The following is a 23,461-nucleotide window of genomic DNA, read 5'->3' on the forward strand; positions in this document are numbered from 1 at the left end:
AAAGGGAACTAAAGAAGCAAAGTTATTGGTTTAGCACTGAGGCCAAATGTCTACTAGGACAAGCAACGAAACACCTCCTGTAGGAAAAGTTTTCTGTACATACATTTAGGTCTGTTCAAAAAACTGCTTGCCACAAAACATCCTCATAAGACTCTTTTTACCATACAAAGTCTTAATAACTTTGTACATTCAAAAGCTCAACCACAGTCACAAGATGCTCAAAAAAAAAAAAGTAAAAGCTGTTTTGCAGATTTTTATTTTTTCAGGTGAATTCTTTTAACACTGTTTGAAATGACATAAGAGACTGAATAGCATCCGCTATTTACATTACTCAGTCACACTGAAGATGAGACACGGTTTAGTTGAAGTAAAGACTGTAAATGCAGAAAACAAGTACATGGCATAAGTATTTACAGCCATGCATTTAAAACAGCCACAATATAAGTATTTTTTTCTTCATGAAAAGCAGAGTGAAGCAAATGTGGGGTAATGGGAATTAAAAAAAAGAAAAGAAAAAACACCTCACATTGTTCCACAAATATATTTCTGACAAATCCAAATGGCACACTGAACACCCTGCATTTACATGTGCATCTGGTTTCAATTACATTTCTGGACCAGAAAAGCAAGCACAAAACACAAAAGTAAAAAAATAAAAAATAAAACATTCACTGAGGACTAACGGCAAAGCAGTAACGAGTTCCATACTAACCATTTATAAATATGGAATTGCAACTTTAAAATCATGTGAAAAACCAACAGGTGTGGGGAGATGTTGACCAGCGAGGCATCTCTCAATATGGTCTTTCTCTCCGTTCCTGACGATGGTCTCCCCTGCAAAAAAATAAAAATAAATCATGCATTTCTGTTCCTTTTTGTGGCTACAAAACCTTCACACTTCCACAGAAACATACTCACTTCATATCCATTTTGCCAGGTGGTCCCATTCCTCGCCCCCTTCTTCCCATGTCATCCATAGGAGGCCCGCCACGACCCCTTCCTCCAAAACCACCTCTGTCCATGCCACGTCCTCCTCTGAAACCTCCACGATCCATACCTCTGCCTCCACGGAATCCACCGGGTCCCCCACGGTCCATTCCACGGCCACCACGCATCCCACCCGGTCCACCACGACCACGGTCACCACCTGAATCCCAAAAGACAGTTAGTGAATTCTAGCCATGCAAATATCTGAAGCACTGTTGTTTAAATACAAAAAGACAGTAACCTGGAGGAGGGAAGGGAGGAGGTCCAAAGCCTTCAGGTTTGGGTGCCTTACATTGGTTACACTCCATTCTCCAAGCAAAGTTTTGGTTTCCACATCCCCTAGAAAAACCAAGACTCAAATCAGAGGCTGAAGGCAATAAATGGATCAATGAGTAACACTGCGCTACTACTGAAATACATACGCATTTGGACACTGCCAGTCTCCTGCCCTCTGTTGCATGTTTCCTCCCGTAGGTCCTCCACGGCCCATTCCCCTGGGACCCCCACGTGGCATGAATCCTCCACGATCACCACCTCTGCCCATCCCACCACGACCCATCATTCCTGCAGGATAAGAGCCAATTCCAACATGATGGTTAGACATTTCAGTACAGAAAAACAGAAACTTAAGAGGTTCTCTGTTGCTTCTAAATCAGCGTACCTCCTCGTCCCATCATGCCACCTCGGTCTCCTCTCATTGGCATGCCCCCACGCATCATCCCCATCATGGGCTTGCGTCGGGCCATGGATACCTTCAGCTTCTTCCCCTGGAAATCTTTTCCTAATGGGAAAACATTATTTAATCTTAAGAACTCACGAAGAAAGGACAGACATTCTGGAATGATCTCGGTGAAGTTCAACGCACCATCAAACCACTCGACTGCTGCCTTAGCAGATGGAGGCTCTTCGTAGGATAAGGTGGCATCACCTTTGGGTTTCCCAGTATCTTTATCTGTATAGATGTTGACAGCAGGCAGGCCCGTCCGTTTGTTTATCTTAGAAAACAAGATGAAACAATATTCAATCATAACTTTCAAGAGATTCAATTAAGGACCATTTGGCGCATGGCGTAACCCAACCCTTACTTGTTTCTATTGGTCTAATACTGAAACATGGTTAAACAACAAGCCATCAATCTTTCCGAGACATTTCATTTTACTGCAAAATCAAGTACCCTAATGATTCCACTGTGCTTGAAAAAGTCAGCGACTTCATCTAATGTAGCGTTCTCAGTCAGCCCAGTGATGTAGATAGTGCTGTTTTCAGAGTCATCCTGCTCCTCTGGACGTCCTGCAGAAAACAGACCGTGTTAAAAACTGAAGCTGAAAAGGACAATATATTTTTTATTTGTATAAAATCCAACCTTACCTGTGTCACCATCTGTTTCAGGTTTTCATCAAGTAGGACACCAGGACAAAAAGAAAGTGAGAAATAAGTTAGTTTACAAGCTAAGCTTCTCAAGCACCTGACAATATTATCCTACCATTTTTTATGGTCAAGACTGCCCCGGCACACTCTTTCTGACCATTCAGAGACATAAAATGACAAAATACCATCATGCGGTTGACCCAAAAATGGTTTGATTATTGTGAAAAAGTATTAAGAGTAAACTATTCAGAAGCTACCTAGTTTTTATTGCAGTGTGCCTTAAATAGAAATATATATTTGCAAAAACCCTTGAAAACCAAGGACCCAAATTGGACTCCATACCTGATGTCATATAAAATTGAATAAAATAGTAAAACACTGAAATGGTGATACTATACATGGCTGGGTCGGCCAGTTACCATTAACTCCTGATAATAAGAGCAAAAGTAACCTTTCATTGGAGTCCACACTCAGGATTTTTAACCAATAAAAATAGATCGGAACCATTCCTCTACAAACCAATGGAAAAAGTTGAAAACTCTTAATTCTAGCCGGCAGTGTAGTTCTGCATGGCATTAATTATTTCCCTTCTGAAAAACACCCATAAAAGTTAGAGAATTCTAGTGTATAGTCTTGTGATTCTCATTAAACTTACCACCAGGCTTAATGAAGCCACCTCTGTCTCCAGCGATGCTGGGGGAATAAGCGAAGATATGAAGGCGATATCCCTTAAAACAGCCACTTCGGTACCACAAAAAGGGTAATGGGGGCATTAAATTTTTCAAAGTTCTAACTGACTCTTAACCCTCAACAAGCACCCCTTATAAAACAATATTGCTTAGAGTAACACTCAGTTGGGGTGCTGTAGCATTACAATGTCTGTGCACTGCGCCTGACTTGCTCGACTTACAATTGTAAGACATTAGTGGCTGAAACAGTATTGGGGTTATATAGAGCATTAGTGAGGGTTGATCTTTATTACTATTGTAGGTGGAAAACCCCAGCAATTTGTACACTGTAAATGAGATGTAATTGTTTCAGACACAGCACTGCTACCAACTCTAAACGAAAATGAGCTTATGCAATATTTCAAACTACACCCAAATCTGGAAAATATTGCTCTTCACTAAGGACCTAACTGCATGTTGGTGGCAGCTGCACCAAAATGAATCAGTAGCATGTCTGTGGCTGTATGTGAAACAATCTGCTTACATAAAGCTGGTACATGCATTTTAGTCAAAGAAAAAATAAAAAGCAGGTAAACCATAACACCATTTTTCTTTTTACATAAAATTTTCTGATATAATTACACAACACAAAAAAAATAGCTATCAAAACACTTTTATAAAAAGCTTAAACTTGTATTTTTAGGTCATTATTACAGTTTTTCTTTGGTTGCAAAACAAGATTTTCTGATTCCTGTAGGAAAAACACTTTTGGAACACCTCTTGACACCACCAACTTTAAGTCCCCATTTCAAAAGGCTGCCGGCCCAGACTCAGAACTGAGTAGTGGTACTGTAAAAGTATTGATGTGTTTACATGGCTCTCACTTTGTTACCTGTAGCGTATAAATGCGACAAAGCATGTTAAAGAAAAAGTTTCAGAATGCACAAGACAATTGCAATCCAAATGTGTAACAAAGAAAACATACCCTTTTTTAATAGAGAAAGTGAATGCAGTGTATTTTATCAGCTTGGAGCTTACCCTCATAACCAAAATACTTTACTTTAAAAATAGTACTGCACAAGTTCAGTTAAATAAGTCTATTAATACAACAAATATTTTATTATGCAGAGCAGGGGACACGTTCAAATTAAAAATGAAGGGGCAAGCAGTTCTGTAGTAACAGTTTTGTGTCAAGTAGGGCTGCACGATTCTGGATAAATTGAGAATCACACTTTTTTTGGTCTAATATAGAGATCTCCTACGATTCTGAACTAAATAAAATAATTTGTTACGAAATATTATTGCTGCAGTCTATTTAAAAGTGTCTAATTAATCTGAATGAATTATTAAACATTTTAATATACACTACCAGTCCAAAAGTCTTTGAACGGTAATATATATATTTTTTTTATAATTCTGTTCTGCTCACAGAGCCCACATTTATTTTATCCAAAATACAGTAAAAGTAGTAATGTTGTGATACATTTGTACAAGAAAAAAAACTGCTTTCTATTGGAATATATTTTAAAATGTAATTTATTTCTGTGGTCAAAGATCGCGATCTTTTAACGATTAATCGTGCAGCTCTAGTGTCAAGCATCACTGCATTCACTTTCATATTTTGGTGGCTTCCTGCTTTTGGCAGCATTGAAAGTCTCTTTGGGAACCAATATTGTTTATTAAAAACAATGGGTAATTGTATGCAATACTACACCTACAAGAAACATTTTCAAAACCTGCACTGATATTTATGGTCAATGCTAGTAAATATTACCCATTTTAAAACATTTGTCCCTTTCTAAAATAACCCAAAATGTAACTTACAATTGAGAGTAAATGAGTAAAAGACTTAATGAGACTAACTGAAAATAATTCTATCAGGCAGGCCTACAGAATCCCATTTGGAGTGATTTATACACCTTTTGGATTTATCCTAAAGGATTACACTATGCACTGACAATCTTATTATAGCCATTCGGAGCACAGATCTAATGAACTGTGCCTTCCCACTGTTTGATTATTTTGTTTCATACTCTAACGTCTTAATTAGGGATGCACCGAAATTTCAGCCACCGAAAATTAAAGAGAGGTGAAAATATGAGCCGAAAATAAACGGCATGCCGCACCACCCTGCAGTGTTGAGTGTGCAGGTTTCACACTTTCTGTAGCCATCATTACTGCGTGGCCTGATGCTCCACTCAATGAATGCGTGTTCTGCTCATGTTCCACTCATGCTCACTGGAGAGGCAAAGTCTAACTGATGTGCCGGCAGGAAATATCTATGTAGTAAACTTGTTCCTGTTTGCAATTGCACTACTGTGCTGTAGCATGGTGTAGTACAGCTGTTCTGGTCAACACAGGTAAAATGACCCTACCTTCTCAATCACCGATTTGCTTCCCGCTATACTATACAATCAATAAAAGTGGGATTGTTTCTTGGCTTTTTTTTTTTTTTAAGTTTTACAAAATTACCTCATATTTTATTACTACAAAGCATTTTTGGTTTTCAGACAAGTGCATCCAAAATTTTTTGTTTTGGCCCAGAATTTTCATTGCGGTGCATCCCTAAACTTAATAAATCCTTCTTGTGAATTAAGATCCCTCAAACATATTTATTGATAAAGGGAATATGAGAGACTGAAATTATTATAACTTTTCCCAAAACACATTCTCAATCATCTTACCTTAGGCCATAATGATGCAGAGCTGAGAGCAGCAGCACGTCAGGATTTTAAATCAGTTTGGCATCTCGTCAAAACAATTGTGCAGATTTATCAAACTACATTTTTAAAGCTTAAATACTCAAGATTCTGATATATTAATTCAAACAACTTTTGATAACAAAAAAAAAAAAGTGAAATTACAGTTATGACAAGCTTTGGCTCCGAATAATGAAGTAAAATTTCTGCTGATCTAAGCATATAGCGCAGCTCTCAGCCCTGTATGGCTTCTTTCAGCTCCTGTCTGAGGGAAAGAAAGTTGGTGAGGTGAGATTGTACAAACACACACTTACCCCATGCCTCCACGGCTCATGCCCCCTCGCATGCCACCACCTCCTCGCATCATCCCCCGGTCAAACCCACCCCGGCCACGCCCGCGGTTCTCCCCCCCTCCCATGCCTCGGCCCTCTCCAGGGCCTGAGTAACCACCTCCGCCCATGCCGTTTTGATGGTCCTGTCTGTAATTACCTGTGAAAGAAAAATGTCTCACTAAAGCTTTCACATTTGGATACGAGTCTCTGCCAAATTAATACCAGCAGACTTACCATACTGGTTGGATGGTTTATAGTCTGCCTGGCCATAGCCTCCTCCAGTACTGCCCTGCTGTCCATATTGGCTAGCAGGGGGCTGTCCATAAGACCCAGAAGGTGGTGCGTAGCTGGAAGGCGGAGCCTGTTGCTGCTGGGAAGGAGTTTGTTGATATCCTCCCTGCTGGCTGTAGGAGCTCTGCTGTCCGTAGCTTCCTTGCTGGCCCTGGTATCCTCCCTGCTGCTGCTGAGAATAGGAGTTTTGCTGAGGCTGCTGGGAATACGAGCTCTGCTCATATCCAGAGGGCTGCTGGCTGCCAGAACTGTAGCTGCTGAAGGACACAAATTACAATCGGTGACCAACTCAAATACACTGCCAATCTTTAGAGGACTACGAAGAACAGAGTGAGCCCAATACCTGGGAGGTGCAGCAGCAGCAGCAGCAGCAGGCTGTTGTCCATATCCAGGATATGCAGACTGGGCAGCGTAACTGGCCTGACCACCATAAGAGGTCTGGCTATTGCTGGTCGACGAGGCAGCAGCTGTGGTGGAATCGTAGCTGCTGGCTCCATATCCCTGCACAGGCTGACTGTAGCCCTGCGGAGTGGCCGGAGTGGCATTATAACCACCTACAATGAGTGAAAAATGAAGTTACTGAATAAACACACTGCTTGGAGATACCGGAGAAACTGACCTTGGTTTAAATTCCACAAAAATGGATCAAAGGTCAAAAATAACATACCACTGGCTGGTGGTTGCTGTCCGTAGGATGATCCATATGCCTGCTGGCCATAACTGCTGGAGGAGCCGCTGGTCTGGGAGTAGGTCGAGTCAGCCGGCTGGCTGTATGAACCGTAGCCTTGCTGTTGACCATACGACTGCTACACAACAAAAAGAAAACATATATAGTAAGTCACTTGCACCAGGCTGCATTCACAGCTCCTGTTTCATAATTATCTCGACAAAAACTATGAAAAAAAAAAAGAAAATAATTTAGGATGACGTTTACCTGAGTGCCCTGTGCATAACCCTGTTGAGAGGGCTGGGCCGCATAGGAGCTGTACCTGATAATAAAAGATGCTTTTCTCAGTTTATTCATGATAAACACACATAAACGTTACATACAGGATTGCCTCATATTTTGACCAGCACATTTCCATGACTAAACATGAATGCTCCAGGTGTCCATTATTAGTGAATAAGGATAAACCTTCTTTATAAAGACAACAAAAAAACAAAAACATTCTGAGTATCACGGGAACCCTATATCTGTCATACATACCCCTGTTGGCTTCCAGCCTGTCCGAAACTGCTGTAATCTGCAAGAAAAACACAAACTTTTAAGATCTCAAATTCTTTCATGAAAACAACGACAGACCCGTTCAAAACACATAAGAATAATATAAGAAAGAAAATATAGTATAGAAAGTATGTAACGTCATGTATGTAACGTGTAAAAGAAGAGTGAATGGGAGTAGGTTTCAATGAGCAGGCGCCACTCACAAATAAACACGACAAAAAAGGAAAGAATAAGAACCACTGATCTATATATATATATTATAGATCAGTTAAAGAACCGTTTTGATTTTAGTGACTCACATTGTACAACTGAGGCATTTTGTGATTGATAATTTCACAACACTTCTGAACATCATTCAGACATTCGCGCTGAGCTGTCGTGCTAATAACCGTTAACCCGCCTTTAGCTCGAGCGTTGCCAAGCAACAAAACGGCACGTGTAATTTGGTGCTCAAAATAAAATAAGCTGGGTATAAAACCATTAGAGAAAATTCGTGTGATATCAGCTAAAGTAATGACTCGGATGTGTCTAAAGCTAAGCCAAATGTAAAGAGCCGCAGTTTTCAACCCCCTCCCCCATTTTTACAAGCAGACAAACGGAACCGGTTCGAACCACACCGGCAAACTCGATAACATACACACTTAATAGATCCATCGCCTTTTATCAAACATATACCTTACTCTACATAACTGGCAACAAAATGTATCTCCATCTTTATGTATATGTACATTATTAATCTCTACCGTACTATGAAACAGTACAAAAGATTTAACGGCGCTCTTACCTGCAGGAGACGCCATTTCGTGTGCCTTTAGTTGCGCAAAATACGCATGCGTGGATGACACTCTTCAGGCGCTACCATTTCAGCGGGGGTGGACATGTATTGCAAACGTTATAATTTCGTGCGTATTTCTGTATGAAACCTTATATATTTGTTTGTATATTGACTTTTGATACACTTTGATTTGCTAAGCACATCATTCAGGAAAGAAGCTTAATATAGCGAAATTAAATATGGGTTCGTCCATAAGATGGATTCGTCCAGAATGACCTACTTGACAGAATGCGTTTAAATAAATCCTTCATAAGCGGAATGATGTATGAAATAAATGATCTTAATTATATCACCATAAGCACCACTCTGCACTATTTATATAATAATATATTTTTTATAAGCGACTGAAACACAAATGTATGAGTGCTGATGCAAAAAAACACTACAAACAAAATTGTAAACCCGTGAGCATAGGTTTGCCAGTTCTTTAACCATAAACACATTTTGAAAAAAATGAATTAATATGAATAAAGTATTGTCTTTGAATTCATTTCGAACCAAAACAATCAAAAATTCTACCCTGGAAAACTAAATGCTGTAAATTATGCTTTAATATCACATTGTAAATTATATTTGTTATTTGGCATTGTTCATTGCACAGTGTAGAATTACCCACACCATAGTTTACCTTTAAAGTTTTTTTGTTTTCTTTCTAAGACCTAGCTAAAGCAAGCAAAAGTACATTTCAGTGTAGCATACAAAACTGTTTGTTGAAAAATAGTTATGTTATGGCACTTTGAAAATCGATATGACAGCGAATGCTTATGACAAGTTATGTCTCTTAAAATAAATATAATAACAGGACTTTGTTGACAATCCTCAAATGACAGCACATGATGGGACCACAACTGATAACCCTGCACCTGAAACATCTGATATGGACTGCTGCAAATCAGGCTGCCAGGTTAATGTACTGATTCAACCCTGACCACGTTCTGCAGTGCCAAAAGCTTTTTCCTAGTCATCTGTTGGGTCATCGTCCAGTGCCTAAAGGTCAATAGGTCATGATAAGCTACAGTGTCCTGTTCAAAGTGTTGTGCAGTCAGAGTAACCCATCTTGCTCAAAGACAGAGGGCAGCATGGAGAAGTCAAAGGGGGCAAATTTGACTCCCGTTCCACTGTAGAATTTGTTCTGAAATTCCACCCTGCAAAAAGATAAAAGGAATCTATTAATAGAAGGTAGAGAAATACAGTTTTCTTAATAAATAATATTTCAAAATATTCATTTTCATTTTAAATGTAACTGAAACTATTCATATTAACTTAAAATTAGGGCTGCACAATAATGGTTAAATCATAAATATTTAGCAATAAATATGATTTTTGTATTTTTTCCCCCCATTTCATCAGAGTTAATGCACTTTCACATAGGCACAGATCAAGATAACATCAACTCGCATGGTTTGCTTGCAGTTTAACAGCACAGACGACCGTGTGAAAGAAAAACAAGCTTTATTAGACTTTTATTAAAGAAGAATATCTCAGTAGAGATTACTTACGTTTGCCAGTGTTTTTAGCTCATTGTAATGTAGACGGCGCATGTTGGCATGATTGCCAGTTTGGGAAGATTAAGTAAACCACTAGGAAAAATTTATTAATTTAAGCTCTTATTGGGGGATTTAAGCTCTTGAAATCTGGCAACCGCATCCATTAGCGCTTGTGGATGCTTGTTACCAAAGCAAGATAATGCAAATGCCTATTTACAATGAAATGTTTTCAGGATAAACATATAGCAGGAAAATGTTGCAGATAAATCGAGCGAAGCAAAAACAGTGATCATGATTAAAATAGGACTCATCGTGCAGCCCTAAGTCCAATTTAATATAGAGTCTCTTTCATTTAAATCCCATTTCTGATAATTAAACCTGGTTGTATCTGAGGCTGTGTGCTCACCAGTGAAGACGCAGTGCGTGGAGGAAAGCGGACAGACCCTCCATGACCAGGAGAATGGAGATAGTGAGCAGAGCAAAGACACTGAACACAGGCACGAGGAAAAGCACACCCAGTCTGGAGCTCACCCTCAGACCCAGACGCATCACCATCGCCCACAGCACCTCTGACAGCTCTGACACACACACACACACGATATATGAAAAAACTTGTCTAGGAAACAGATTCGTATGGCCATGGTGTAATGACACGTGTGCTGATGTGTTTTTGTAGGTATAGCCAGACACTCACGGGCGTGGGCAAGACTCAGGGCCCAGAGACGCAGATAGGAGGCCGTGTTGGAAATGCACCCCAAGCAGTACTCTATAGTGTGAATTGCTTGATGCAGGAATACATCTCCGAAATGAAACTGCCAATGAACAAACATGCTGTTAGTGACATTTATACAAGACAAGACTTTGTGTTTTAATGGTGACTGAATGCGAGATCGGTCAACTTTAACCTCTTGTGGCCCTCCTGAGTCGCCTAGTCCTTCCTCTTCATCATGAACTACAGACGGTGACAGATCTTCTTCACTCACACGCCGAACTCTCTCATAGCCCTACACACATAGTAATAGTATGTACATTTGTCATTAGGGTCAATCTCGCTAAAACATTTTATTAATCTTACTTAATGTTAATTTCAAAATGTATTTATAAATCATAAATTGTCTCTGTTTATATAATTTAATGGACCTGAGCTAACATAAACAAAGAATAATAAATACTGTAACAAATATATTGCTCATTGCTAATATTAGTTAATATATTCACTAATGAAACCTTACTATAAGCGTTCCCATATTTTAATGTGATCTACAACCCTGATAATTAATTCATTTTTTTTTCTGTTGATTTAGTTTAGTATGAGCTAGCAGGACCAAACAGACTATGAATGTACCATGCGATATCATGTGACATCAGATACGAACACATACATACACAAGAACACAGACACACCCTGTGGACCCCCAGACTCTTCCCGCCATGATGCAGCCAGTGGAGGTACAGAGGTTTCCCGAATAACAGCACTGGCACCGACAGCAGAGCCACCACCACGAGAAACACCTGCAGTGCCATCTGTTACAAGAGGATTGACACAAACACAGACATCAGGCAGACTGAAGGAAGTGCTCACACACACACACACACACACACACACACACACCTGGCCAGGGTACAGTGGTGCAGTGGCGCTCTCCTGCATTAGGAACATGTTGATAAAGTGAATGAGAATGCTTGGAGCCAGCTGTGAGTCTCGCACTGAGAACGCCAGCCATTTGTAAACGATCATAAAGACCAAATACCCAAAGAGACAAAGTAGAAAGAGCAGCTCAGGAAGAAAGAGAAGATAGATCTTAAACTTCTGTCGGAAGTGCCTGTAAACACACAGAGAGGAAAAGAGAGTTTAAGAGCAAAGAGAACGGAATGCAGCGAGTATCTGAATAATGACTGATGGTATCTGTGCTTCTGATCGTTTTTATGTGCCACACAACTTTTTGATAAATACGTTTTATGAAAATTTGACGGTAGGTATACATTTTCATGTGTAAATATATATTTATACTGTGCTTGAAAAATATAAACATGAAAATATAAAACGGTTTCCAAAATTACACTGCATTTGAAATTATCACTGTACTGAAGCAAAAGCAAATGATTAAAAAATTATATGAAAAAATAAATGATAGACAACATGTACATCACAAAGAAAAAGAGATACACAAGGTTTTTTTTAATGCACTTGGGGTATGTATTTTTTACTGTTCATCAAAAGTAATCGAATGATTTCTGACCAGTCTTTTTAAAGATGAACGAACAATGAATAATATGTAAATTCAATAAATGTTAAAAATTATTAAACATATTTAATTTATAAACAAATAAGTAAATGACAATTTTATTTATCACATTTTATTTATATTAAATAATAAATAATAAATATATTTATAAATAAATAAATGTCTGTAAATTATCTTTAAACAAATGCATAAATATACATAAATCATTATTAGTTTGACAGAATAAATTGATTATATATTTTTACCCCATTGCTATTATAGTTATTAAAATTGACTGGAAATGAAACCATAAAAAATGAAATAAAATAAATGTTGACTGAAATAAGGTTAAATGTAAAAAAAAAAATTATAATTTTAAATCTTAAAAAATTAGTTTAACGTGATGTACTAAAATAACTCAAACTGAAATAATTTTTCTAAATATTTTAAAATAATAAAAATTGCAAAAACACAAACTTTCAATTCAAAATTATAATTAATGCAAAATGAACACAAAAATCTGAAATATCAATAAATACACAAAAAAAATCACAACTTTAAAATACCATGGAAAAGAACGGAAAATATAAAAATTAAAACGAATTCAAAATATCAATAAAAAAACTATACTACTGAAAAATTATAACAGTTATAATTATAATTATAACATTATAACAAAACTATAACAGTATCTCAATAATACTGAAATAACACTACCTTGTGTCCTCAAACCCCAGTTTAAAAACCTTTTGCTATATCACTTATTTGTGTAATAATTATTCATTGAACCTTTACCGTTACATGCATACCAAGACAAAAATAAACTGCAGCTCACTCACAAGTGGTTGAAGACGCTGAGCACCACCCCAAAGCTCATGTGGATGACTCCGATGATCACAGACATCTTCATCTTGTAGGAGTTGAGGAAGGTCAGGCGATTCACGGCCATGTTCCAAATCTACAGGTCAATCAAACACCACAAATTAGAGCTCTGAAACCAGTATCAGTGGGTAATGTATTATTTGAGCATGCGGCTTCCACCCACAGAGGCCTGCTTCATAAATCTTCAGAGTGTGTACTCACTGGATCAATGCCCAGTGGATAAGGTCCAGAGAAAACACCGGAAACATTGGGATCCAAGGTGAGTAAAGCATTTGTCTGTAGAGTTTCATTTCTGTGTCAGAGTAAGGAAAGCGTGCAATGATTTGTATGATTATTGTACAATGGAAATATAGCTGCCTCTTGAAAGTCGGCCTAAACACTATGATGTGGAAGCAATGGCATTTAAACAGGTTAATATTAAAGGATTTGTAATTTTTTATTTTAGTGCCACACTTCCTGCTGCAAGCTGGTGGCGCTATATCAGTGTTTGGGCCCTAAAAAGTGTGTTTTGTGTCTTACGTCCACTCCTGCTGTGCGAACATGGCCTTGACACTCCAGGCCGAGCCAAAGATGTTGATAGATTTGGAGAAACAGTCATTATAAATGAGTCCAGTGTATATGGAGAATAATCCCATCATCAGTATGATGTACCGCCCATCAAAAAAGGTCGTCCAGATCTGAACAGAGACAAACATTTACTTGTAAACAACAAATGACATATTTGTAGTGGCATCGTGTGTATTATTACAACAGCTCAATGCGTGTTAGCATGGGTGCTAAACAATAGACAAAAACTAATTGCAATTACTTTCAGTAATTCAATTTAATTACAACTCTGACCTCATTTCCCGGTCGTCTCTGCTTGTGGTCCTTCTCAGTCAACACCATCCACAAAGCAAAGAGCGTCATGACTGAACCATGACCAAGATCTCCAAACATCACCGCAAACAGGAAGGGAAAGGTGATAATGGTATAAGGAGCTGAGAGGGAAGGAAAGAAAAATCATTCACATTAAGCAGTACACCCATTTTTAATATTGATAATAATAATAAATGACTTCAAATTATAATTTTAGAATGATTTCTGAAGGATCATGTGATGCTGAAGATCAAATTCAGCTTTGCATCACAGGAATAAATCACATGAAAACATATTCAAATAGAAACAGTTCTTTTAAATTCTAATATTATTTCACAATATCTGCTTTTACTCTATTTTTAAATTGTAGTGCATGGCCAATCGTGAACCAAATGAAGCCTGACAGCCACTAGTCACTGTGTACTTTTTCTGTACTGAAAAGAGCAGCATGAACATTCTTCAAGTTATCTTTTTTCTTGTGCTCCACTGATGGAAGCCTTAAAGTTTTGGAACAACATGTGGGTGAGCAAATGATGACAGAATTTCAGTTTTTGGGTGAACTATTGCTTTACTTCCCAGCGAAAGCCATGTAGCTTCTCAGTGAAGGTTGTGAATAATGGCTGGTGTTGTGCACTCACCCGGGCTGGCCTCCCTGTAGTCGCCCACTCCATACGCTTCCACTATACTCTGGAAGCCTGAGGTAAACTTGTTGCTCCTCAAAAGAGTCGGAGGAGTGTCACTGCTTGGGATACGGTTCACGAAGGAAGGAACAGTGGCATCACCTTTTCTCTTTTAAAGACAATTAAAGGAATAAATAAAGGAAAATTTGCTTAAAGAATTAACTCGCCCTCAGGCCATTTCTTTATTGGAGCAGATTTGGAGAAATTTAGCATTCCATCACTTGCTCACCAATGGATCCTCTGCAGTGAATGGGTGCCGTCAGAATGAGAGTCCAAACAGCTGATAAAAACCTAACAATACTCCACAAACAATCCACATCACTCCAGTCCATCGGTTAATGTCATAGGAAGTGAAAAGTTGTGTTTTTGTAAGAAGCAAATCCATCATAAAGACATTTTTACTTTAAACCGTTGCTTCTGGTCAAAATATGAGTGCATAATCCAACAGTGAAAAAGTCCATCTCCTGTTGTCCTCTCACATCAAAATGCCCCCAAATATTAGTTTAAAAGAGTTTTTGCTTGTAAACTGTGCTTGCTCTGTGCATATTTCTCTCCTGATTCAGACAAGATGACTTTTTTAACTAAGAAAGTTAAATTATAGAGTTATTGCCAGAAGCAACGTTTTGAAGTTAATATACATTGTTATTAGACATTCACAGTGGTGTGGGTTATTTGTGGGTTATTGTTTTTATCAGCTGTTTGGACTCTCATTCCGACGGCACCCATTCACTGCAGAGCATCCATTGGTGGGCAAGTGATGTAATGCTACATTTCTCCAATTATGTTCTGATGAAGAAAGACATTATTCTACTACTTAGATGGCCTGAGGTCAAGTACAATGCCAGCACTATTTCATTTTTGGGTGAAGTTACAGCACTTATCTCAGACTGTCTAATTGTTTTATTGGCACATTAACACGTCTAAATTGCTGAGAACTATCATGAAAAATCATGAGAACTATTTACTCACTGAGCCCTCCTCCAAAGCCCGTCTCAGGTTCACCAGGTCACTGACCGGACACCACACTTCAGCGATGAGACACTTGTTGGTGACGTCGAAGCTGCAGAGGTTAAGGATGTGATAGATGGCTTTCATCTTCTTCACTTGCAGCACCCATGAGTGCGCCGACTCAGACACCTTATGCAAGACCTGCTTCAAGTAATCCTCAGTGCGGTGCAAAACCTAACGCGCAAAAGATCGCTTCATTAAGGCTTTAATTATGAAACAGCAGGATCAAATAATTACGCCAACCTTCCAGTAAATGTGATAACGTCAGCATTATTTAGCAGAGGACAAACCAACAGCATCCAATAATCAAACCCCTAAGGAGACCCTGAAGACAGCCGGGAAAGCAGAAGACGTACGTTTTGTAAGTCATGGATGCGTGTCCTCAAGCTGTCCATCACATCGGCCCTTTCCTCATCTGTTTCAGGGTGGGGGTAGAGATGGCAGTGGTAACTGTGAAAATCATAAAGCAAAACCCCATGTGCTTAGGGACAGAACACTTATTCCATCTGCAAAATACTTTCATTTTTCTCAATAATGGTAAGTGGGCATATATTTTAAAATGCACCTTACTGTTTCAAATGTTTCGTGCCATAAGACGCCATATAATCAAGAGTCAAGTTAAAAACAGTTACATTTTCGGTTCATTGACAAATTGAGTGTTCATGATGCAGAAAAGATCTTGGACATGATTTTAAAACAAATGTGCCAAGTACTGAGAACCTGGCTAGATATGGTTTTGAAAAACGTACTATTTTTCAAGAAAAGTTTTTAATTAAAATGTAATTTCATTTAAATGAAAAGAAAAATACATCTAAAAATGCCAAATCTTATTATTTATAAATTCAAAAATCATTTAATATTTACATTCTGGAGGATTGATTTGATATTTTACAACCTGAAATACCCTTGCCTTGTCATAAAAATGATCTGATAATGTAAGAGACTTTTTACCTGTTTTCTTCTGCGTGTTGGTTGCACCACATGACTTGTTTCTTAGAAACAATAATGAAAGATTATGCCAAACACAGGCATTTTTCTTCATTATAATATCAGGACAGTTGAATCGCCTTACAGTTTCAGACTTAACGCCACAAAAAAATATCTAAATTAAAATAAATTTTCAGAATAAATCATAGAAAAAGTCTTCAATTTCATTTCAATATAATTTAAAAGAAAATGAATAAATCCTAGAATAATTTCAGGAGACAATGCTTTAATTTTTTTTAATTGGCATTATTTTTAGATAATTAATTAAATTAAATTCATTGTTTATTTGACAGACCCTAACATGTTTAGTATCATGTTAAATATTATAGTAATGTCAAGTTAAATCTAAATGCGAATACAAATAGACCAAAAAGGTGCATTCTTGAATCAAACTTACTTTGTGCCTGATCTATGTACACAAAGACAGACAACTAACAACAGTTCAAAAAATATGCACAAATGTGAATGAACGGCCCTAAAAACTCCATCAAGGCCTTCACTCACCAGTCACAAATCTTCTGAACCTTCTGTCCAATCTGGTCACCCCAAAAGGAGATGAGGAACACTACATTCTTACTGATCTCCCCCCTGAAGCACAAATAGACGAGACAGAGCCTCCGTAAACACACAGAATCATGACTCTGAATACATTGAGCACACTGAAACTCTGAAACAAACACAGAGGCATGTTCACACCATGCAGCATATTCTGTTAAACCAAGCAATTTGAATATAACTAAAGCATTAAAAAGCACTCTCATTTACACACAAAGCGTGCATACCGTGTCAGGATCAGCCAGGCTCTCATCCACTTCTGCGTAGCTGAGGATGGTGTATCCTTTACAGACCCGCCAGAGCATGCGTTCAAACGCCTCCACCTTCACCCGCTGAATCAACCCGGAGATAAACCTGAAACACAGACATCACACATGCACGTTAAACACAAGCTCCATCCCAGCTGGTGGATGTAGATTGAGACACACTGATCTGTTTATGAGATGTAATTATCTCCGCTGTGTGTAGAGCGAGAGCCTCTTTGTGACTCACCCGAGTTTGGCGCCCAGTCGCTGCATGCTGGTGCAGCCTGACACTGATTCAGTCTCCAGAGATGGGAACTCTTCATACTGAGGGCCCAGGGCTTCATGCTAAACACACATCCACATTCACAAAATCAATGAAGATTTAACAAAGTATCTGAGAGCTACAGAGAGTAGTCATCTCCCTAAAACAGAGGTTTATTTTAACATTACTCCTTAATATATGATTATACAAGCTAAATCAGTTAATCAGCTGGAATTAGGACATTTAAATTTATTGGTATTAGCTGATAAAGGTGTCTGAAAAAATAAAATAATGATTTTGTTCATTCCAAAATGTAACAACATTGCAAAAGTTAATAAATATTATTAAAAAAAAACTAATATATTTGTCTAAGTTAAAATTTATAAGAAAAAATAAAATAAAATGAAAATAACAATTGTTTTTAATTTTATAAATATTTTAAAGATCAGTTCCATTTTAATTTGCTATTTAATTGTATTAGATCATATTTTATTTAATTTTTCAAATATTATAGAAAATATTGTATAAACTAAGCAATATTGTGCATCTGCCACTTTTAATAAACCGTATTATATATTAATTTAAATAAAATTGTTTATATATTTTAAATATTTCAGCAATTTTTGTTCATTTGTTTTTAAAGGTTTAGTGAATTTTAGATTTTGAGTCTTATTTTTAGTGAATCTTGTAAAATATAAATAATTATTTTACACAATATGTGTTATTAAAATAATAATTAAAGTTCCAAATGTATAATTAAGTTCTACATTTTAGCAATTTTTGTTCAGTTCATTGCTTTTAAATTGTATTATATCAAATATTTAAGAAAATTCTGTGTCAAATATGTAATTTATAATTATTTGTACAAATAAATTTGTAAATTTGACATTTCAGATATTTCTAAGATATCTATGCTAATTTATGGATAATGAAACCGCCACTGGATAGCCCACATTTTTACATAAAAGAAAGTATGAGAAATAAGACAAAGAGAAAATTTGACCCAAGCTGATCTAATCACAGTAAATTAGGCTTAGTATGTTTCTCCATCATAAACATTTACACATGTCATGTGACTCTCAGAATAGCGAAGCTTTGCTGTGTCTGCTCACAATGACAGGAGTTTAAGTCCCTAAACGTGTAACATTAATGCTGGTGAATGGAGACTCACCCTGGAGCGGCTGTGCATGAACGTGCGTGTGATTCTCAGCATGTGTGTGTACTCCGTCAGTTCCAGCTGGTTCCTCTGGAGCTTCTCTTTATTCCTGGCCACCTCGCTGAGCTCCAGCTCCAGCCTCTGCAGCTGCTCCTGTCAACAGCCAATGACTTTCCATCAGTGATGTTAAAATCACAGTTATACATTCAATATTTATAAATGCCTTCAAAACAAGACACACACCAATCAATGAAATTCAGCACATAATTACCCAAAAACAATGTTTAACCCATTAAAAACACCATGAGGCGTCGCAAGTGTACTGCGATGAAGCACACAGCAGAAAGCCACACATGATGAATCCATCACTCATAATCAATTTCGCCATTCACAGAAAGCTTTCTCTCCCACATTGTACGCAATCAATCACTCCAGCCAACTCGACACGGTCAATTACCAGCACTGGGTCTTGACGCTGAGAACTGGAGCTCTCATATACAATCAATTACCAGAAACCACTGAGCACATGGCCATCGAGAAAAAAATATACACACTGTAATTGAATAAAACTGCATCGGAGGAAATTTTCTTCTCGTTTAGGGGTCTATAATCTTCAATACCCTTTACACACAATCATCTGTAATATGATGTAATACTTGCTGTAATAAGCATCACATTAAAGAAACTGGTGGTGGATGTGGAGATACCCCCTGACAACGTAAAGCGCTTTGAGTGCCTAGAAAAGCGCTATGTAAATGTAAGGAATTATTATTATTATTAATTATTATAACTTACACTCACAATAAATAGGTGTGAAATGTCGGTTAAATTTGCACCAACAATAAAAATGTATAGTCAATAGTGTAGTGATGTCTAAAGCCAAATTTAACTTGTGAAAACTGTGTGAAGAAATTCCCCCCCTTATGTGAAATTGCATGGATTCGGAAGCGAATTAACTCGATTTCGTCTATGAACTTTCGTAGAGCAACAGTAAACAGAACTCTGTTGATCTACATTTACTGTTGCTGTTGCAGAAAACTTCCACTATCAGTGATCAATAATGTAAATTTGTGTGAAAAACCTACGAAATCTGTGCAGGGAAATGTTTTGTCCTTGCGCACAATTAACAAATCCATGGATTCTTATTCAAATGACTGTATTTCGCTCATGAAAATTCACAGAGCAACGGTAAATGTGACCGCAACTTTACAGAGCCACATTAACACAATTTTGTTATAATTTCGATAGTCAGTAGACCTTATGAAGCCACGCCCCTTTTCAGCACTGTGTTCGTTGTCTTTCTGTTTGTATTTCTAAGTTCGTCCAAATTTATGAATGCACTGCTCATTTTAAAAAATCTCCACAGACATTTATTATGATATCTGCTTTGAACATTACCATGCACAATAACTTTCGTTAACTCTACACTAAGTAGATCCACTTCAGCAACAAATTACTCCTCAACAGTGAGCTTGCATAAAAACAGATCAAAGAAAAGATCAAAGACAAAAAAAGATCACAGGATAAAGTCTGGAGCTGGCTGCGCACTTGTTTCTCAAACGCATGAGGTTTATAGTGTTGCAATGTATGAAGCACAACACACACAGAAGTGTGCAACCAACTTGAACCCACTGCGAAATCTTTTGAAATTCCTGAATGTTGCCATTGAAAATCCTCTAAAACACAGTAAATGTAACTGTGTCTATAATGCTGAGTGTCTCAGGTGATTTCCAGCGGATTGTGTTCTGAGTGCTTGTCAGGCTGTTTTTAGACAGTGTTATATGGTGCTATGCTATGGTAAAACTACCATATTTAATTTTGCATAAAGAGAACTCAGAACTGGGACACTATTAATGGGAACTAGAAAAGGCCTGTTTGGCACATTGACCTTGTCTGCTAAAGCAGATAAGATCAGTACATCTCAGCACCTACCATGATCTCCAAGACATTTTTGGGTGCAGGAGCAGCAGGAGGGATTTCAGCCTCTGGCACTGCAAGATTAGCCTTCTTGATTTCCCTCAGCAGATATCCTAGAGGTGATGAAACAATGATATGGAGCTTTAAACAGTGATTCAAGAGCACACAGAAACTTTCACTGTTGTATTAAATAAGCATAACAATGCAATCACATGGAGGATGACTCAATAAAGATCTCTTACCCAGAATCCTCTCCATCTCTTCACATCTCTTGATCTCACTGACGAAGCGGCGCTGGAAGGAGCTCACGCTGGGGTTGAGCTGGAACACAATGTGAAGAAATCATTCAGACCAGTTTTGAACCGCATCAGTCAATTAGTTGAAAAGATCTGACTGAAAAAAAGAAGGATTACTTCAGATATGAGACAAGATTAGCTATCAGTAGATTATAGATGTATACTTTAAATTTTTTGTATACATATATTTATCATAGCCCAAATTCTCATTCACTTGACCATACTGAATATGAATTAAAACCATTTTATTTTTTCCAATGTGCAGAGGAAAACAACATGAATAATTCATTTTTGCAATGAAAAAAAAAAATCTGTAAATTCAATGAAAAGTTAATAAACAATCAAAAATTTTAACTTTAGGTTAAAATTCATACAAATGGATAAGGTAAAGCTTTTATTTTTTTATATTATATTTAGCAATTTTAGTTTAAGTTTTACCAATTTTGTTACGTGCTTTTTCAATATTTAATATTTCTAAATAATTTTGATTTATAATTATTTCCATTTTGGTGTAATTTTAGTAGCTGAAAATATACTTTTATTACTATTATTATAACTTCAGTGAGGTGTCACTGCAACATTTCAAATTTTCATTAATGTTTTTCAACTTCAGAACATTTTATTCTACATTTATTTATGTTTGTGATGATTTTTCATAGTTTTAGTTAACAATAACAGCATTCCTAAGGACCTGTGACTGGTCACCATTATGCATTTAATTTAAAATGTAACAAATAAGCTATCATAAATTCAATTATGAATGCAATTAATATGAATTATTATATTATTATCATGCATAATAAAGAAAATAGCAAAACTGAAAGAAAAAACTCAATAATTGTTTTGTCAACTACCTAACATTAGGTCACACATATGTGACCAACCCATGCCCAACATAAAGTTGTTAATGAGTGTCAAACAACCTCAGGGTGAGCAGAAAACAAAGGCTTTTAAGCAGAATTTTTTTATTTTTTTTAGCAAGCAATTGATCCAGCTCAGCGTTAAGCAGGACATGAACCTGTCTGACACATCAGCCTCCCTGTGTGACCAGGCCAAAATGTGCACAGTTCAACACAGATTTCATTAAATCTGTTTCACACCTATAAGCGACGCTTTCCATGCAGCGAAGAAGCATGGGTTGCCAAGCAATGGCGATAATTCACGGTCAATTTATTCGAATCTGTCTGTTCAGAGAATTCAGGCTGTGGCTAAAAATCTACAGAGACAGCATTTTTGGGGCATCAGGTGCACGCAGCATCGCTGATTCGGAACGCGCCTGTGATGCCCCAGAAATGCTGTCTAGCTAGGCAGCTCACTAGGATTTGATACACACCCGGTCACTCCAAACTTACATCTCGAAACTCGACCAGCCCCATTTCTCCGAGTTCGCTGATGCAGTCGTACGCAGAGCCGGACTGCAGGAACAGCTGCGCCAGACACATCTCCTCGCTCCGAAAGCCCGAGCCCATCTTCTCTCTCCTCTCTCGGACACCTTGATCCCTCAATCCGCCTCTGGCCTTGCGATTCACTTCGATACAGCACGACCAACCTACCGCGAGCGTCAAGTGTTCAACACAAAAACTACATCTCAATGCATTTCCATCTGATTAAGATGATGCTCAGTTAGAGCGTATTCTGAATTATTGAAGATTGTGATGTTTGAACCGGGATGAGATTAAACTGTACCCAGAAATGTATTTTTTAGCAGCCTAGTGAATATTCTCCTTATTATGAAATTACTACAAATTAAACTGCGTATGTAACGTTTATGCAACACAGTGTCTTACCTAGCTGGCTGGACAATAGTAATCGATAGGCGTCTGTACCTTTAATTGCCGTCTTGCCATTGAAACGACAGAAATAACATAAGATTAAAGGCGACTGAAGGGAGGTTGCCAAACAAACAACTAAACGATATCCAGCTGTAATAACGCACGTATACAATGAGGTCTTGGTGTTTAAATAGATCGCGTTATAAAAAGATCACTCCCGTAAAGCACAAATCCTGCCGGTGTACAGATTGCGCCCGTGGGTTGCCAGGTACTACCTTATGAAATCCCCTTTTATTTAACACGTTTTAAACTTACATACATAGGGTAAATAAATAAATAAATAGAAACATAGCATAAACATATATATATATATATATATATATATATATATATATATATATATATATATCAGTGTATGATAATTAGCATTTATGAAACACTACCAACGATTTAGCTAAATACTTCTCTTACAAAACACTTTCACAACTTTACATATTTTTCACTTTCTTTGGTTATCTTCCTTGTCCATAGAGTGATTTAAAAATTAAGTAAATAAATATAATAAATATAAATTAAATAAATATATACAGATAAACGAAAAATATGTGTATTATTTCTCACCTTATTTCCATATTTGTTAACATTCCATGATAATTAAATTTTTTTTTTTTTATTGTGTTAAATAATTTAATCTTCCATTAGGTGTGACAATATTTTATTTAAATT

General features: G+C 37.3%; 2 protein-coding genes across 4 annotated transcripts; both read right to left on the minus strand.

The window, feature by feature from the left end:
• Nucleotides 1-240: 240 nt before the first annotated feature.
• LOC128021381 (RNA-binding protein EWS) lies at nt 241-8,424 on the minus strand. Its single transcript, XM_052608510.1, has 16 exons — nt 8,355-8,424; nt 7,553-7,589; nt 7,280-7,334; nt 7,013-7,151; nt 6,689-6,899; nt 6,289-6,602; nt 6,037-6,211; nt 3,011-3,048; nt 2,356-2,367; nt 2,162-2,277; nt 1,853-1,982; nt 1,649-1,768; nt 1,410-1,551; nt 1,229-1,326; nt 919-1,147; nt 241-834 (listed from the first exon to the last, which is right to left on the minus strand). Exons 1-16 carry the CDS (start codon nt 8,368-8,370, stop codon nt 795-797), a joined length of 1,872 nt encoding a protein of 623 aa, XP_052464470.1. The 5' UTR covers nt 8,371-8,424; the 3' UTR covers nt 241-794.
• Nucleotides 8,425-8,938: 514 nt separating this feature from the next.
• Nucleotides 8,939-22,997, minus strand: LOC128021379 (V-type proton ATPase 116 kDa subunit a 2-like). 3 transcript variants are annotated; one of them, XM_052608508.1, is made up of 21 exons: nt 22,790-22,997; nt 22,316-22,512; nt 20,910-20,988; nt 20,683-20,780; nt 18,766-18,903; nt 17,580-17,677; nt 17,314-17,441; nt 17,037-17,118; nt 15,902-15,995; nt 15,507-15,719; nt 14,496-14,646; nt 13,840-13,979; nt 13,519-13,676; nt 13,201-13,291; nt 12,957-13,075; nt 11,505-11,715; nt 11,279-11,416; nt 10,798-10,896; nt 10,587-10,704; nt 10,299-10,470; nt 8,939-9,550 (listed from the first exon to the last, which is right to left on the minus strand). In XM_052608508.1, the coding sequence occupies exons 2-21, from the start codon at nt 22,430-22,432 to the stop codon at nt 9,448-9,450; spliced, it is 2,547 nt and encodes an 848-aa protein (XP_052464468.1). In that variant the 5' UTR covers nt 22,433-22,512; nt 22,790-22,997; the 3' UTR covers nt 8,939-9,447. The 3 variants fall into 3 exon arrangements, with proteins under 3 accessions (XP_052464468.1, XP_052464469.1, XP_052464467.1); XM_052608509.1 differs by having other exon boundaries at nt 11,297-11,416; nt 22,751-22,997; XM_052608507.1 differs by having other exon boundaries at nt 22,751-22,997.
• Between the last annotated feature and the right edge of the window lie 464 nt (nt 22,998-23,461).

This window comes from Carassius gibelio, chromosome A10, assembly GCF_023724105.1.
Source record: "Carassius gibelio isolate Cgi1373 ecotype wild population from Czech Republic chromosome A10, carGib1.2-hapl.c, whole genome shotgun sequence".
Taxonomy (NCBI): domain Eukaryota; kingdom Metazoa; phylum Chordata; class Actinopteri; order Cypriniformes; family Cyprinidae; genus Carassius; species Carassius gibelio.

What these genes read in the sequence shown, in the direction of transcription:
- LOC128021381 (XM_052608510.1), bottom strand. An exon ending in AGCAGTCGAGTGGTTTGATG is followed by an intron (nt 1,769 to 1,852) that starts GTGCGTTGAACT and finishes TTTTCCCATTAG; the next exon opens with GAAAAGATTTCCAGGGGAAG. An exon ending in GACTGGCAGTGTCCAAATGC is followed by an intron (nt 1,327 to 1,409) that starts GTATGTATTTCA and finishes TGGTTTTTCTAG; the next exon opens with GGGATGTGGAAACCAAAACT.
- LOC128021379 (XM_052608508.1), bottom strand. Translation starts at nt 22,432, where the DNA reads ATGGGCTCGGGCTTTCGGAGCGAGGAGATGTGTCTGGCGCAGCTGTTC. An exon ending in GCATCCATGACTTACAAAAC is followed by an intron (nt 15,720 to 15,901) that starts GTACGTCTTCTG and finishes TTTGCGCGTTAG; the next exon opens with GTTTTGCACCGCACTGAGGA. An exon ending in ATCCACTGGGCATTGATCCA is followed by an intron (nt 13,076 to 13,200) that starts GTGAGTACACAC and finishes ATTGACCTGTAG; the next exon opens with ATTTGGAACATGGCCGTGAA.